The 16,715-nt window shown below is 47.9% G+C and overlaps 7 protein-coding genes across 7 annotated transcripts; 3 read left to right on the forward strand and 4 right to left on the reverse strand.

Moving 5' to 3' along the window:
* Window positions 1–818: 818 nt before the first annotated feature.
* On the reverse strand, window positions 819–1,755 carry N7525_009773 (uncharacterized protein; the record flags this gene model as incomplete). The annotated part of the gene is made up of 3 exons (XM_002563830.2): window positions 819–1,384; window positions 1,434–1,505; window positions 1,563–1,755. 3 exons carry the CDS (start codon window positions 1,753–1,755, stop codon window positions 819–821), a joined length of 831 nt encoding a protein of 276 aa, XP_002563876.2.
* A 724-nt stretch (window positions 1,756–2,479) lies between these two features.
* On the forward strand, window positions 2,480–3,217 carry N7525_009774 (uncharacterized protein; the record flags this gene model as incomplete). The annotated part of the gene is made up of 3 exons (XM_002563831.1): window positions 2,480–2,612; window positions 2,666–3,054; window positions 3,104–3,217. The coding sequence occupies 3 exons, from the start codon at window positions 2,480–2,482 to the stop codon at window positions 3,215–3,217; spliced, it is 636 nt and encodes a 211-aa protein (XP_002563877.1).
* A 1,038-nt stretch (window positions 3,218–4,255) lies between these two features.
* On the forward strand, window positions 4,256–7,481 carry N7525_009775 (uncharacterized protein; the record flags this gene model as incomplete). Its single annotated transcript, XM_061214851.1, has 8 exons — window positions 4,256–4,567; window positions 4,627–4,825; window positions 4,877–5,413; window positions 5,480–6,044; window positions 6,092–6,424; window positions 6,471–7,026; window positions 7,073–7,179; window positions 7,232–7,481. 8 exons carry the CDS (start codon window positions 4,256–4,258, stop codon window positions 7,479–7,481), a joined length of 2,859 nt encoding a protein of 952 aa, XP_061069282.1.
* A 569-nt stretch (window positions 7,482–8,050) lies between these two features.
* On the reverse strand, window positions 8,051–8,743 carry N7525_009776 (uncharacterized protein; the record flags this gene model as incomplete). The annotated part of the gene is made up of 1 exon (XM_002563833.1): window positions 8,051–8,743. The coding sequence occupies one exon, from the start codon at window positions 8,741–8,743 to the stop codon at window positions 8,051–8,053; it is 693 nt and encodes a 230-aa protein (XP_002563879.1).
* A 1,572-nt stretch (window positions 8,744–10,315) lies between these two features.
* N7525_009777 (DSD1 family PLP-dependent enzyme) lies at window positions 10,316–11,419 on the forward strand (the record flags this gene model as incomplete). The annotated part of the gene is made up of 1 exon (XM_002563835.1): window positions 10,316–11,419. One exon carries the CDS (start codon window positions 10,316–10,318, stop codon window positions 11,417–11,419), a length of 1,104 nt encoding a protein of 367 aa, XP_002563881.1.
* A 283-nt stretch (window positions 11,420–11,702) lies between these two features.
* On the reverse strand, window positions 11,703–13,003 carry N7525_009778 (glycoside hydrolase family 16 protein; the record flags this gene model as incomplete). The annotated part of the gene is made up of 3 exons (XM_002563836.1): window positions 11,703–12,041; window positions 12,113–12,572; window positions 12,630–13,003. The coding sequence occupies 3 exons, from the start codon at window positions 13,001–13,003 to the stop codon at window positions 11,703–11,705; spliced, it is 1,173 nt and encodes a 390-aa protein (XP_002563882.1).
* A 644-nt stretch (window positions 13,004–13,647) lies between these two features.
* Window positions 13,648–14,866, reverse strand: N7525_009779 (uncharacterized protein; the record flags this gene model as incomplete). Its single annotated transcript, XM_002563837.2, has 4 exons — window positions 13,648–13,680; window positions 13,855–13,985; window positions 14,033–14,722; window positions 14,788–14,866. 4 exons carry the CDS (start codon window positions 14,864–14,866, stop codon window positions 13,648–13,650), a joined length of 933 nt encoding a protein of 310 aa, XP_002563883.2.
* Window positions 14,867–16,715: the final 1,849 nt, after the last annotated feature.

A 16,715-nucleotide genomic window follows, 5' to 3' on the forward strand; every position in this document is an offset into this window, starting at 1 on the left:
AGGCAAACTATCAAACTACGCAGCATCAACTCAGATATGAATGAAGTTTTATAAATCCTATATTTTGTCTATGCTACCTCTCTCCTACTAGTACTATCAATTTTTCAATGATTCTATTATCCTACCCGTTCCATATGTTTGGTTTTTGTGAATAAGAACCTGGGCATGTTCGTGAATATATGTGGTGTTTGTGTCTGTGGATGAATCTTTGTGGCTAATGGATGACGCGCGATGCAGATAAAAGAAGTCATAGAAATCGCTCCTGGACGTATTGTGGTCAATCAGAAAGCAAAAACATGAGTTTTGGGATTTACTTCTAAGGGGATGGCCTTGTGCGCATTGGCGCCAATACCCTCCAACCGAAGTTTCGTTTGGCTAAAGCCAATCTCGATGACCAACCACTTTTGGGTGATTCGTAGGAGACTCAAGTTGCAGCTGTGTCTTTGTATATACTATGCCGGTAAAATTGCCCACTTCTTCCGATTCTGGGTGAATTTTACGTCTACGTGCAAGTCTCATTTATTTTTGGTGAACTCCGCGTAACTTACTTGCTTCATAGGATTCGCCTTATACTTGGGTGTCAACGTATGGTGAATAAGTATACAAAAGGTATTTCTAGATATGACAGGGGCCGTATTCATGCATGAAGACATAATTCAGATTGTCGACTAACGAGTCATAAACAGAAAGATATCACAATTATAAAACTTCGAAAGCCATATGAACATAAGGGCGTTACATCATTGCTAGAGATAACACATCAACAGCCGCACACTTCCCCTTCTGCATCTATCTAAGAGACAAAACCCCAGACTGAATCATCTAATCTTGCGTAGCCCAATCGGGATATCATCGTCGGCCTTTTGTTGAGGCGCCTCATTCCAGTCCACATTCCGCGTGGAAGCCTTCTGCCGCAAGAAGCGATACTTCTGCAAAAGCCTTCTATAGAAGAACAGCAATGCAATTCCAAGACCCAATCCAGCCACTGAGCCAACCACAATACCTGCGATAGCCCCGCCTGAAAGACCAGAGCTTTTTTCGGTCGTGGTACCCGAGTCCTTTGCTGTGTCTGACTTTGCAGTAGCAGTAGACCCAGCTGCGGTCGTAGTAGTCACCTCGGTGAACTCGTCCGACGTCACATTGAAGCAAGGCACTTGGTAGGTGAACTTGCTCGCCGCGATGTATGTAACGTCCGCACATGCGTAGTAGGTTTCGTTTTTGTCGGTATCGAAATCCGAGGTGTATTTGATCTGGAAGGTGGCGTTCATTCCCTCTTCCACGTCGATAGATGGGTTAGGAACAGAGTAGCATTCGTGTCCTGGGTCGATGTCGGAAAGAGTGGAGCTATCAATGAAGGCCTCGAAGTCATCATTGGTAGTTGGGTCTAGTGGAGGGTTAGTCTGGATATAGGGAAACGATGTCATTTGACTTACTGCTTTTGTGAGAGATCGCTACCTGCACATTCCACGACTCGTCTTGGATTACAAGCGCAAGTTTGCCGTTGACTAGAGTGTCCTGTCAGTGTATGTGCCTTTTTGGGCTACAGAGTCGGCTGTCCTTACTCAGTGGGAAACTTGTTCGATTCACGGGCCCAGTTGATGAGCCGCAAGGGGCGTTGTTGTCATACGCTGCTCGCCAGAGACGATCGGGCGGCCACATAAAGGCAGCTGGGCCCATCTCTGTGCTCGCTTCGTCGCCGTGAGCACATAGTCCTCCAATGGCAGAGAAAGTGAGTAGAGCAATGTAGTTCTTCATAATTATAAATATGGGTATGATGGGAAGAATGTGTTTGTAGTAGGGTCTTCAACGAAAAAGAAAGGGAAAACTGAGACATCGCCGTTTATAAACTTCCTGTCACCCCTACAGAGATGGATATTGGTCGGCTTGAGCCGACTCCAATGCCGAGGGCTTCACAAACTGCCAAGCACATGGCAGCCGGAGTTTCCTGGATGTTATGGCCCGGAATGCTCTCACCGAGGTTGGACCACTATTAGGGACCCATTGAGGTTGAGTCACAAGCCATGAGCCAAGATGAATATTATATTTCGATGGCTTGTTGACAAAGAATTAATTTGCTGAAGCCGGAGGAACCCGCGGATAAAGAGCGTACAGGAAATGGCTCAGGGTCTGGATCAGATTAGATCAATCAGATAAGATGGGTGGGGTCTTCTAGGGCGGTTTTGGCTGCTTCTGTTTGGTTCGCTTCCACATGTTCTCTTGACATCCTCCGGGTCAAACCTTGGAAGGTGAGACATTTCCATAACTGGTAATCTCACCCGAGAAGTTCCCTGGTCGAGTGCTCGTACCACCCTTAGACAATTCTCCTTCCGAAAGGACCATCCAAGACATCGTGTTGTTTTGGGTAACATCCATGGGTGAATAAGTACGCACTGCTCTGCCATCACTTTGGGGTCTGCATCCTCTTTTCCTACAATTCCGAATACCGAATTCGCATCTTATTCTATTCCTTAATACCATCATGCGTCCTGTCAACCTTGCTGCTTTTGCCTGCGCTGTAATCGGTGCCAGCGCATTCGAATTCCCCGACTTTGTCCCTCTGCACAAACGTCAGGAACCCGGAACTCCTGCGTACGAGTGCCACGCTAACTGCGGTATGTCCCGTATCCTCTGATCCTACAAACAATGACCCAAACTGATAGCTCAGGTGGCGTGATTACCGCCGGCCGTAGCGACGGATACTGTGATACCGACGATTTCAAGACCGAGTTGGCCGATTGTTTGAAGTGTGCTGTTGAGTTCGACATCTGGAAGTATTACGGGGGCTCTGTCTCCAAGGCTGCTAATGCGTGTGGATTGGATGCCACCCCGGTCGAAGCGTCTTCCACTACTACGTCTGTTAGTGCTACCACTACATCCGATGCTGCTAGCGCTACGCAGACTGCAGAAGAGAGTATCAATTCCGCTGTGACCACTGATACGGCAGCATCGTCTACTGGTACTACGGTCGTCACAACTTCCGTGAGCCCCCCACATGTTTCTAGTTCTGCTCGCCTATCGTCATTGATCCCTTCGGCAACACCTACTGGAAGCTCGGTTGGTTTCTCTCCTATTTACCACTGGACCTATAGCTAACTTGGAATAGACTGCTAGTACTCCTTCCTCGTCTCCCGTCTATAATGGTGGTTCTACGATTAGCTCGGGTAATGGGCTGGTGTTCAGTGCTTTTGCTGGCTGCCTTATTGCAGCCTTCATGTAAATAGTGGTGTATGGTATCACTTGAGGGGGGAGACGAAGGTGTAAGGAAGATCTGTGGGTGGTGCATACTCAATCTCCTCTGTTGACAGGTTCTTTATCTGCCAATTACACGAATCTCATCAAGAGTGTCTTTTCAGAATCTAGCTTGCCATTCTTGTCCTATAAGACATAGGTCAGTTTAGCCACTAATGACCCACTTGAGTCATCCTAATTAATTGTACGGCCTGATCCTGCAATTAGAAAAACGAGAGATCCAGATAGCATAAAATCGTAGTATATGATGCAAGAACCAATTTTGAAAGTTGTCGACGGATATCCTTCCGAGGTCCCAAATAGGGTACTGGCCAGACGACGTTCCACAGACTAGGGAAAGTGCATCCATGGATGTTTTCAACAGAGATCAGCTAACCATCTGGTGACCTCGGGAGTTTATTCGTACCACCAAACCCCCAAAACAGTGCCCTAGCTTCACTAGGATGTCCTATTCCTCTGGGTGGATATTATATTCAGGTCACAGATTAAATACAGACGCACACATTTTCTAAAGAACGCGATTAGAAATGGTTATGTAGCTTAAGGCTAACATACCAAGGCATGAGTGAAAGATTGCAGAATGACGTGGCACACATCCCATGAGACAGCAGCCCACCACACCACCTGTGCTAGGTAAAGATAGAGACTATACTAGCTGAAAACTCAGTATCGTTTCCCCATAACATGTTCTACTCCTAGATTTTCGCATTCGCTAACCGAACTTGTATCTCATCTCTACGGTGAATGCATATCCTGTGAGTGCCACAACTCTGCACTTAGTCTCTGCATGGTATCGTGAAATGCCTGTTCGACATAGCAATAATTAATTATAGAATGCCGATCCTATTTGAAATGGGCGTCTAATCGGTCAATCATCGTTGTCGTTTCTCGTAGTGCATATCTCCACACTACCCCACCAAGCCCGAGTCAGGTACATAAAAGAGCAGGTTCGTTTGAGCTTTTAATAAATTCCCTTGCTATACTTGATCAATTATATATTTTCGATATGGGAGGACAGACCTCGGAAGCAAATCTTTCCCTTTTATGGGAGAAGGCTGAGAAGAGGTATCATCAGGATCTTGCTAGTGACAAGGAACTTGCCAAGATACTCGAGACCAGAAGTCTTGAGGAGCTTCTTGCAGACACCCATGTCCTACAGCCTGCTGACCCCTTCGAAAGAGAACTTCCATGCACAATCGGTCAACTCGAGCCAGCATTCAAATCGCTGAGTGATTTCTTAGTGATACTGAAAATGTCCTATGGCGCGGATTCGGCTCAAACCGCGCTAGTATGGGGTAGTATACGGGTCATTTTGACGGTGGGTGTCCTATCTTATGAGAGCCGACTAACCCTGTTTTGAGGCTGACTGCTATGCAGCTAGCGTCTACCGCAGACAGCATTTTACAAGACATATTCGATATGATTGAAGAGCTGGCCTGGACACTACCGCGTCTGAAGTGCTGTGAGCACACCATCTCAATGGGTGCAGATATGGAAATCGCACTGCTGGCCCTTTACCAAGAGTTCACTTGTTTCTATGCCCGCACCATCCGTACTTTTCGGGATTGCCGGCACTGTAAGTATCGCGTCCTCAGACTCACTCTGACTCCAAGCTAAATTTTGCAAGCGTTTCTACTGCGCAGCTCATGGCCCACCCTCCGTGCTGACTTTCACCGAACCATCCAACGAGCCAAGCGTCTGTCTAGCGATATCGAGCGCGAGGTCGACCTCAGTAGAGTGCGACTGGACAATGAGAAATACCGTGTTGTTCTCGATTTTATGGCGGAGTTGAAAACCCAGAGGTCGAAGAATGTCAATCGAGTTGCCCACTACCTCCCTTTCGCAGAATGCTCTCATTTCTATGGTAGAGATAATATTCTCCGCCTGATAGATGAAGCGCTGTTTGTGTATACTTCTACTCGCTCACTTCGATCCTTCGCGTTACATGGCATGGGAGGAGTTGGAAAGACACAGATCGCATTGAAGTACGCCAATGCGTCGCGTGAGAAATTCGATGTTATATTATGGATTTCAGCCGAGAATCCGGTAACAATTTGGCAGAGCTTCCGAAGGATCTCCAAGATACTTGATTTGATTGAACCAGACACAGAGCTGGACGACTATGCGATCATAGTTAAAGTCAAAGACTGGCTATCAGCCGCAAGTGAGCCAATGGACACCCGACCTGGTGGCTCGAATGATAATTAAAGGCTAACGAATAATAATGAAGAGACCCGCTGGCTCCTTATATATGACAATGCTGATGACTTGAGCCTAATCAAGCACACTTGGCCTGCAGGATATGGAGGGTCTGTGCTGGTTACCAGCCGAGACCCGACAGCGCCCTTGTACCCCGCCTCGGCAGGTTGTCAGGTACCTGCCTTTGATACAGAGAACGGAACAGCCGCGTTGCTCGACATACTAGGACTGGATTCTGAGTCTACCACGCACCAAGCCCAAGCTAAGTTAATCACTTCAAAGCTTGGAGGTCTGCCTCTCGCGCTCAACCAGATCGGCGGATTCCTTGCCCAAAGGCAAATGCCCCTCGAGGATTTCCTCGCCTTCTACAACCGAAATTCCCTTAGTGTGGACGCAAAGGGGTCGGAAAGCATGGACTCCAGTCATACTCTTGCAACTGTGTGGGAAACGTCGCTGAGCCAGCTTTCGCCGAATGCTAAGGTCCTGCACATGATCCTATCATTCCTGGATCCCAACGGTATAGACGAGTCGGTTCTTAAAAACGGTGCGAATAGGGCAAATGACCCAGCCTTGCGGTTCATGGTAGATGAGATAGAGTAAGTGCGTGAAATCTAATGTACCAACACTACTAACCTTATTATAGATTTTTGGACACCCAGAAAGAACTCCGCCAAAGATCTCTCATAGACAAATCTAGTGAAAGCGGACTTATATCCATGCATCGCCTTGTTCAGCGCGCTGCCATACGTCGAATAAGCACCGAAGAGCGAGAGGGAGCATTTTTGCTCGCAATGGCAATCGTCGCCGAAAACTTCCCAGATACATACAGCGCAGACATAGGTCACCAGGTTGCCTCCTGGAAGGATTGCGAGAAGAGCCTATCCCACGTCGGAAGTATTGTGGACAAAGGGAATGAATTCAAGATTTTCGAAGAGAAGAATCAACGGTTTGCAGAGCTTCTGCTCCGCTGCTCCTGGTGCGTTCCAATATTATAGCCCCGAACATTATCTAACCCAAGGCAGGTATCTCTATGAGAAGGAGAACTACAGACTTGCCCGTTCATACGTCGATATTGCTCTGAAGAAAATTGTAGACAAGGATTCTCTGACGTATGCGAGTGCAGTGGATCTTGGAGGTTTAATTAATCTTGACATTTGCCATCCCTCGGCTGCGCTGAAGGCCTTCGAGCAAGCATACACAATACGTAAATCCGTCCTTCCGAGTGATGACTTGTTCCTGGCCGCCAGTCAGGTCAACCTAGGTCTTGCTCTCACTGAGATTGGCGAGTTCGAGAAGGCTCATGGCTATCTCAAGCAGTCAATCGATATCCGGATCATGCACAGCAGTGACAGACTTGGTAACTCCTACAGCAACATGGCCAGTTTGCTGCTGAGAATGGGAAAGCCCGACGACGCTGAAGCTATGCTCAAGAGCTGCCCATCATTAAAGGACTTTTCCGATGAGACATTTTTCCAGACGGGAAATCCTAGATTCTCTGGGTCGGTTCTCCTTGTGAATCCGAAGTCTATGATCGGAACTAACGTCGTCCAGGGATATGGTGCTATTGAGCAGAATCAGGTACGCTCAAGGGCGTTGTAAAGAAGCGCTCAAATTTGCATCCAAGGCCTTAAGTTTCCGAAGGAAATACTGCAGCGAGCGGCTCAAGGTCTGCGACTCGCTTTATCAGGTATCGGTCCTTCGTCACGAGACAGGGGAGTTGGAACTTGCTCGGTAAGTACACACTGATAGACAGTAATCGACAGTAAAGTTTAACGCATTTCAGAGAACTACTCCAAGAGTGTATCGCGTTATCTGAAGCCCTCCCCCATGCTGAGGGCCTAGGGCATCTCGCACGCGCAAACTACAAGGTATCACAGGTCCTGGAAGGCCTGGGAAACCTCGAGGAAAGTACATTGCATCTAGAGAAGGCAATGAATATACGCGGAGAGCTTATGAAGCCAGATGGAGATTACGTTCTTGTAAACGGGGTTGCCTCCGATTTCGATAATCTGGTCCCGTGGATGCTGTGGTGATCCGCACACGAGCCATCCAATCTCCAATATACGTGTCGCCAATGATTATGAATAACGAGGGATATTCAGACGGGCTGAACCCTGCAACAAATAGTCTAGCTTATAGTGATTTTACTTTGAATTTCTTTGTTTGAATTTACTGTGTTCATTGCCCCAACTCCGTGATATCCTGCCAAGTAACCATTTCCACGGTCTTACCATTCCACATCAGCGACCAATTTCGAGAAAGAAATCAATACACCTTCGTAACCACATGCCGACACGCCGACACACCCGAAATCACCGGCTTGATGGGGTAATTTTGAAATCTGACGGAAGCACCTGCATGGGGAAGGCGGTTCACCATCGCTTCCTTTCCGTCCCGGATTCTATCAACATACCAGACGACACAACATACGACAGAGCCCCAAACACCAACGGAACGCAGGAATTATTTCGGATATGTTTCCTTTGACGGACCCCATCCATAGTCTGCCTCGGCTTTGACGCGGATTCCGGGTATATTTTATTTCGCTCTAATATTATCTACAAAACAAACTGGCCAGGTCATCAAACCATCCGGACTCGATCTATACAACGGGTTCCTTGAGTGCAGCCTGCTCGGCCAACGCCTTTAATGATCTCTTTTCCTTCTCAATCCCATTCCGTCGCTGAGCCGTGTCACACAATTCCAGATTTCCACATTCACATTCCCCATCCCTGAGCCAGCGATAAGTGATACTCCACCGCTCCCCGCGCGGCCTCACCGTCCCATCCGGAAGGGTATCATTCTTCCGCTTCCTAATACCATGCGTCCAGTGCAGCCTTGAGTCGCCGCTCATCTGCATCATGCTCCGCGGGGTCAAATCCACCTCGATGCGTTCCTCGCCCCGGCGGAATATCATGGTCGCCGGCGCACCTATCGATAACGCGTAGAGCTGGTCATATGGCTTGTGCGCATCTACATGGGGCGGTATGCCCGCGCCCGGAGGATAGTACTGCAGACAGACCTGGTCTGGAGGTCGGTCCTCGGTTGTTGGGATGAGAGGTTGGAGCCATCCTGGGAATTCCTTGTATGGAATATCGGGATCTATCCCGAATGTCTTATAGTCGAAGCTATAGCCGTAGTGGAGTGATACCCTGCCAGGACGGTCAGGCCATTCTAGCTCGTTGGTAAACACCGAGATAAGTCGTTGCTCGTGTTCGGCATCGATAAAGTTGTCTTGCCAGAAAATGCCGTGTGGCTCGGTGGGCAACTCATGGAAATTGTTCCGATCTTCCATGATCTCTTTTGTCCAGTCTCGGATCTTCAAGATCGGAATATAAAGCGTGTGAAGTGATAAATTTCAAACTCTGATTTTGTGGAGTGGTGTATTGGTTACCGGTATCAATACGCCATGATCCTCCAAATGGTTCACGACCACTTTTTTTGCGCTGTACTGCAAAATTACCGATTACCATTACAAGAGCGTCCTCTCCAAATATATAGAAATTCTATTCTAATGAACTACATGTATTCAGTGCAGCTGTTTATCTCGCATTACTTTAATTCCATCCAATCTAATATATAACAGTGTACTCGATTTGCCGGCTCTGGCTTTGGGTCTGCGTCATTGGGAGCACCAATTCCGGTAAAAGGACAATGAGGCAATCCATCAAAGCATCAACAACAAAGACGGAATTTATTTCAGCCCCATACCCCGGTTTAAGCACCCCAAAATCCGTCATCAGCTCCCCTGAGCCTATACTGCGACTTCCCGCTCCAATCGATAGAGGGAATAATAAAGTCCGGTAGCGAGCAGCTTTCTTGAGGGTGATTTTCCCCGTAACTCGACATAACTTATACCCGAATCCCTAAATTCCGTTAACCTGTTAGGCATATCTTAATCTATTGGGGTATCCGCTCACCTTCAGACGGTTAAACTCGGTTCGAGACAAAAAAGCGTGTACCTTTGCGTGGCGGTTTTCGTCAACGCATCTGAAAAAATTGTCCATCTCCATCTCCATTTGTACGCATGTGAATGCCCATGCTGATAATTCTTTCAACCTCAGCACTGCTTCCTCGTCGCATATAGCTATAGGCATTATTGTCTAAGGAGTGGGCGTTGCGACGTATAACGCTGGAGGTAAATGCTAATGAAAACAAGAAACTGCATTTTCTCACACACTTGAACAACGTGTTGAAAAGCCCAGTTAATTTTCATTAATACTGGCCTTTTTCATACTACAACGCTAACCCTAATTCGTGGGGTGTTTTGCAGATCTTCGTTATGCAGGATTTACATCCTGGCTCCTACCAAAAAGAAGCCTGGATTCCTTGGCTGTATGCAGTTTGACCATGACATTCATGATATCACTGCATCGGCGCCTAAGCATTCAAATTGAGTCTGCTTTCAGTCAGTCTTTGCTTATTCCTGCGTTGGTGTTCTCACCGAGTCTTTCTAATCTGCTATAATAGGAGTATACGAAAAAGAAGCATAAATAGATGCTTCTTTCCATGTATAAAGCAGATAGACAAAACATTCATTCCACTTTCTATAGTATACAAGATTGGAATTCCTATTCATAGTACTTTCATATACTATTTTTGATCTCAAAATACATGCTGTACAGAACTTCATTCCTGTAATCAACACAACGGCCCTACCCCGCACGAAGGAGGATGTAGCTTCCCCCACCCTATTGTATCGGCAATTCTTAGCGCGGGGGTACATCATAGCATGGAGCATGGGGGCGCATATTTACCCCTTGCATTCTCTTGCCAACTTATAAATTGCGACACACCCTTGCGTTCTACGCAGATTCTCAAGATTCAAACCTAGGCACTGACTATCGCCAGCACGGAACTGTCCTTCATGTATTCCCCCAAAGTTGGCGACAGGGTCGACACCCTCGACACACCATCCATGATCGCAGATCTCGATCTCGTCGAAGCCAACATCAAGAAGTTGATGGACAAGCTGTTACCAACTGGCCTCGACATCCGCCCCCATCTAAAAACAACAAAGAGCGCGATCCTCGCCGACAAGATGGTGAAAGCGGGTGCGAAGGGAGGCTGCGTGGCCAAAGTGAGCGAGGCTGAAGTCATCGCCGCGGCCGGGTTCGACGACCTATTTATCACCTGCGAGATCATCGGCCCTGCAAAGGTACAACGGCTCGTGGAACTGTACCGCAAACACCGCAAGATCAGGATAGTTGTTGATAGCGAAGCTGGCGCAACTGCAATTGACAAGGCGTTGGCCGCAGCCGGTATCGACGAGCCAATCTCGGTTTTGATTGATCTCGATGTTGGGCTCCATCGTACCGGTGTCCTACCAGGTGACCCAGCCATGACCCTGGCACGACATGTTCAGGGTCTGAAGCATTTGAAACTGATCGGACTCCATGGATATGAGGGTCACTTGCAGCATTTGCATGATAAGGAAGACCGCAGGAGTCAATGTCTGCAGTCCATGGCGACCCTCACAAATACCGCAGATGTGCTGCGGAAGGCAGGCTTCAACATCGAAGTAGTTACTACAGGTGGGACTGGAACGGCTGAATTCTGCGCTACAGTACCGGGAGTGACTGAGCTTCAGCCTGGATCGTTCATTTTCATGGACACGGATTACCGAAATGCCGTGGGCACATTCTATTCCAACAGTCTTACAATTGTGTCAACTGTTCTGAGCAAGCAAGGCCCTCGGTCGGTCACTATTGACAGCGGATTAAAATCGTTGACGACAGACAGTGGCTTGGCAGAATGCAAGGATCCGCGGTATACTTATGGTGTTCTTGGTGACGAGCACGGCTCACTCAGTTGGGAGGAGGGGACCCCGGCGCTTTCGGTTGGGGATCGCGTTGAGATGGTGCCAAGTCATATTGACCCCACCGTAAACTTGCATGATTTCTATTACGCCCATCGAGGGGGAGTCATTGAGGAAATCTGGCCTGTCGACTCTAGAGGAAAGGTCCAATAGTCGCCAAGTCAACTTGTGGGTCTCGAATGGATCTTCAAGACACGAGAAGATAGAAAATGTTGGCCTTTTGGTCAAATGTCCTACTATTAGAGGCATCAAAGTACGTAGAATGGGAGGTTTTGTTCTTTATCTATTTGATGACATGTAAGTCTCCATTATTGCAGTCTCCCTGGAAAGTCCGCCCTTATCAAATAAAAGCCACCACCTAAACGCCATAAGAAACCACGATACATCAATCCATGAACACGTTAAAGGAGAATTGCGCTTGACAATTCAAAAAGGATCACGAGGCCTGATAGACCTTGAAACCACCAAACTCCCAGTATGCGGTGTCGAAACTAGTCGCATTGTCCCGCACAAATGCCTTGCAGTTGCCAGGACAGCTACTTTGTTTCGTGTAGTACTTGCTGGCTCCCGCCCAATCACCACACAAAGAGATATTTATGATGATACTCTGGTTCTTGAAGTGCGAGCCGATGTCGCACTCTGTGCTGGGGAAGTCTGCGAATGCTTTACCCCATGTGGATGGGTCGGGACTGCCCGAAGTGATATCGGACGGGATCTCAGAACGGATCCATTGCCATACCCGAATACCGGCGTCACGGAGTTCCATTGCGTAAACCTGAAGGCGGTGATTATTAGTAAATCGGTCTCGATGGAAGGACCATGAACAATTGGGACACCGTCACTTACTCCGCCACCCTGGCTATTAAACTCAGGGCCATAAGTACTCGCAGTGCCTTTCACACCACAGCCGGTATACCCATTCGCCTCGTAGTAACAATCTTCGTTATCCACGGTGCCAGTTTCTTTCCGTTTAACGCCCATGGAGCAGCCTTTTGATGTATGAAGCGTCGATTGGGTTCCAAAGGTTCCAGCATTGGTAGCTTCCACAACGTCGATCTCTCCGTGCTCAGGCCAGTTGTTAGGGTCTGTCAGCCACAGAGCGGGCCACGTACCACACCCGTACGGGGTATGGATAACGTCGAAGATGAAAAGTCCATCTGCATAGGTATTGTTGGATGTGACTCGCACAGATTGGCGCCCATTAGCAGCTTCGGATCCACTGTATGTCGTGTCCACCTTGAGCACCGCTGAGGTGTCCGTGGCAGATGTCAGATTAAGCCACGTGGATGCAGCTCGGTCGATATACCTGGATTACACGTTAGCTTAGTTGCTTGGCCCAAGGTTCTACAGGCAAGTTCCGTACTGAACAAATCCATGGGTCGGGTCGGCGCCAGTAAAATATTCAAAGTTGTCGAAAAAGGATGAGCCAGAAAAGTTGTCTTTCAAGGTGTAGTTCAGTTTCGAATAATCGGGGTACCGATTGGCTCGCACTCCTAGAACAGAGCCAACGACAACGGCCACAATTACCACGACAACTCCAGCCGCTAGGAAAATCTTCTTCTTCAAGGACCATCCCCGCGGATCCCATCTGGAGTATTGATCTGTCTGTTGATCTGTGGCATCTCCACCCCAGTCTCCGTAATCAGGCGGGTGTGCACTGCCCACCGGTGTCTTATTTTGCAACATATGGCCGGATTGAAAGTGACCAGGGTCATTCTGAGCATAATAGTCGTTCATCCTGACGGGCGGACAGTGTAGTTGATAGGGTATATACACCCCTATTGTCTGCGTCAAGCCACAACAAAACAATCCCGCCGAGTCAAACGAGTGAAGAAAGCGGTGAGACTCAAGATAGATTCAAAGCAATGCAAGCAATAAAAAAACAAAAAATATCACCCTTCAACAAAGCTCGCTGCCTTGGAAGCAGGCCACGCGTTGGATAAGCGGGGCGATTGGCCGGGAGGACAACGTAAGGCCATGTCCACTTCAGATATCTCTGAGACACTGCAGATCATTACCCACTATGCCTATTTATTTGGACGATTTGTTGGCATTCCTTGATATAGGCCTATGAGATCAGTTTGTCGTGAATTGACCAATGTCTATGTACATACATACCTGCTGCGTACATACGTGACTAGGGGGAACTTTTATCGCTGAAGTCTGAGACAATGGCATCTCACTTGCATATGAGAATGACGTAGGCGATCGGATAAAAATAGTAACAATTCCGCAGACACGTACAGTGCTAAAAAGAAGATTGTGATTGACAACGCGGTGGGCGAGAGAATAAATTCTGAAACAACAGAAATGTATGTCATTGTGAGAGAAGAAGTTACCCAGGCAACCTCATTGCAGGCTATTTGGGTATGTCGCCGTATCTAGCGATCAAATCTCTCATATCGTGAAGCATTCTATTAGTAATGTCAGCTAGCCTGACCGTGCAACTCGAAGCCCACGATAGTTTGTTGCGTACTGATCTCGAAGATTTGGATTTTCGGGGAAGAGAGCCGAGACATGTGTGTTGAATCGCCTAAAATCTCCAGTTGAGTTGTCTGATATACAGGACGCGCCGGAACACGGCATACGCACAGTTTGTAGAGATCGATACGACCTTGGTAGTCTTCCACTGGAGATGATATGGGCAAGTGTGAATGATATCCTTGGACATACTCGAAACCAAACCGATTGCATGCTGGTGCCCATTGCCCAAGTTCATCTATCAGATTAGTAAAGCTGTTGATTGGATTAAAGTATACAACATACATTCATTGTGAGCGTAGAAAGAACAGGCATCAAACATAATAGGATTGTCTGTGGTGGTATCCCTTCCGGTATTTCCATACCATAAATCACCATGTACCAGGCATGGCTTGATAGATCGACCTTCACTTTCGAGCGGTCGCAGCAAACGTGGGATCACTATGTCAAATATGATAGGACTCAGTATGTCGATTTCTTCGTTGGGGCCTCGAGCTGAAATCTCATGCGTGAGTGCGTGTCGCAGTGCTTCCGCGAAAAAGTTCTCCCAACTATCAGACCACTCAGTGTGCTGTGACAGGTTGCCGTTATAGGTAGGGACATGGAATCCAAACTTCCCAGTCGGTGATTTGCTATTCTTGTGTAGATCCCCAAGACGTTCCGTGAACTTGCCTATGTCTGGCAACTCTTGGTCAATATCCTTGAATTCACATAGGAAAAAGTGTGTGTCGGGTATTGTCTCATAGGTACCCCAGCCGATCGGTTTCGGAACGGAATTAGGGATGAGATTATAAATTGCAGTCATTGACTCAAACTCGCCGTGGACCATCGCTCTGCCTCTCTCCTCTAACAGAACTTTCATGAAGAATCTCTGACGCGACCCGTCCATTAACTTAACGTCAATTCGCCCAGTTGTAGCCCGGAAGCTGAAGCCATGATTCTCAACGGAAACAATTTTGGCACCATACGGAAGTTCTAGCACTTGTTATCATCATGGGACTTCTCAAATAGTCAATAAGGGATCGTTCGTTGATACTCACTAGCAGCAACAGCGGGGTCAACATTTGCGCTTAGGTTTCCGTTCCCCTCACCCAAGTCCTGGGCTGCTTTAAAACTCATGGCCAAGGTAAAAAGCGCGATTTCTTTTTCCAGTGCGGCCGACGAACATTTGAGTTAAAGCAGTGAATGCGAAAGGTTGCATGAGCCTCAAGAGAAATTAGGCCAGTTTGCTCCTTCCTGCCTGAGGCCATTAGTTAGTGGCCTGAGGCCTGAGACAAAGTGAGATGTTGCTCTTGCCAGGAACTTTGTTACTTGTATATTTTGAGAACTCAGAGTTGCTAGTTTCGTGACTTTTTCTCCAGCCGTCTCATTGTTTTGAGCTGGAAGGCTCACTTGATGGGTCTGAGGGCTTCTCCCGGCAAGTTCGTCACATATCCAACCGCCGATGCGTCGCCCCATCCGGGAAGGGTATCTCTCACAGAATCAACCATAAGAGGTGGCTGGAATGCGGGTTTTATCTTCAAGTTCCGGACACCCATACAAGCCTTGCCACCCGCACAATCAGTGCTACCCAGCCGGACCCTTCGCCTACAGCTACGAGACAAACGTATTCGAGGTCCCGCGGGAGTCCAGCTCCAATAGATGTTCTCCCCGTGCCACCGGTATTGGCTGTCTTGGTACGCTGTGGTATTCAAACCGGCTGAGGGATCGTGATCTCACGAACGAATGTTAAACGCATTGAGACGATATATTGTTGAGGTCATCCCATCCTACATGGATGCCTTGTTATGGTGGCAGACTGAGCGCTTTGTTTGTCAATGCAGGCCTCTACAAAAAGGCGCTGCTTTGCTAGTTTGAATACTAAGAGTTTCTTCCTCCTCTATCTCCCTGGTAGCAGGTAGCCTCAAGATATATTAAATTCAGATACCTTCGCCTATGGCGAGATGGCTGACCTCGTACACTGTACGGAAGCCGGGAGCCGTGCTAGGCAAGCGTCCGCCCATGTTGAATTCATCATTGACGTTGCTTCTCCCCAACCTCCAGTTTCCAATACTCGCCATAACCTGCCCCGAGATTGCTCCAGCACACAGGTACTAGATACCCTTTATTCAACCCCTAAGCCAAAAGCCAAAACACAGCCCGCATTTCAAGACGACAAGCGTTCCCTGAAGGCATCAACTATGACATTTACCACTCTTCTGTCCGACTGGGAACACTGTTATATATTGAATTCTTATATAACGCGAGGGAGGAAGAAGGCTTGTGCCAGAAAGGATGTATAGCTTCGTCTAGGAGTTGATACCCTCGCTCTTGGTTTCGTAGGATATAGTTCCAGGCGCTGTATCCGACGGCCGAAATTCCTTTTCGAAATGCGAGGCAATTGAACCACGAATATAGGCAGGGGAAGGGATCGTTTTCCTTCGTATAAATTTTTATACTAATATGACAACTCAGGCTTCGGCCCTTCGTTGTCCAGTGTTTTTGCTGAAACCTACGATGGCAAAAACTGCCAGCATTGCAATAGGCTGCACAAGCCTTGCGACACGGTATGTTCTCGGGATCACTTAGGTCCCTGAGGGCATCGAAGGGAACCGTTATGAGCTCCTCGCTTGCCTATCGTTGGTGCGCGAATTCTGGGCCAATTCCGACACTGACCGTTGTGAAATTCTTACAGACCATCATTCCCTCGAGTATTTCATGACTATCCGACAGATGAACCAGCGGCAGGCGAGGTGGAGCGAATTCCTTTCGCGTTTCATTTTCTGATCAAGTACCGCCCAGGGAAGAAGAACATCGTGGCTGATGTGCTATCAAGGAAAGAGTCACCTTGCATCGACAATAGCAGGCAGCTGACACTCCTACCGAGAGAATGTCTGGAAGAAGGCGTTCGTCCAATGGATATGAATCCAATCCAGCCGGAGACAGAGAGTGAGCAAGAGATCGTCGAAGGAGTGAAGCAGACGAACCG

Source organism: Penicillium rubens (genome assembly GCF_028828025.1).
Source record: "Penicillium rubens strain IBT 27055 chromosome Unknown utg000003l_segment0_segment0, whole genome shotgun sequence".
In the NCBI taxonomy this organism is placed as follows: domain Eukaryota; kingdom Fungi; phylum Ascomycota; class Eurotiomycetes; order Eurotiales; family Aspergillaceae; genus Penicillium; species Penicillium rubens.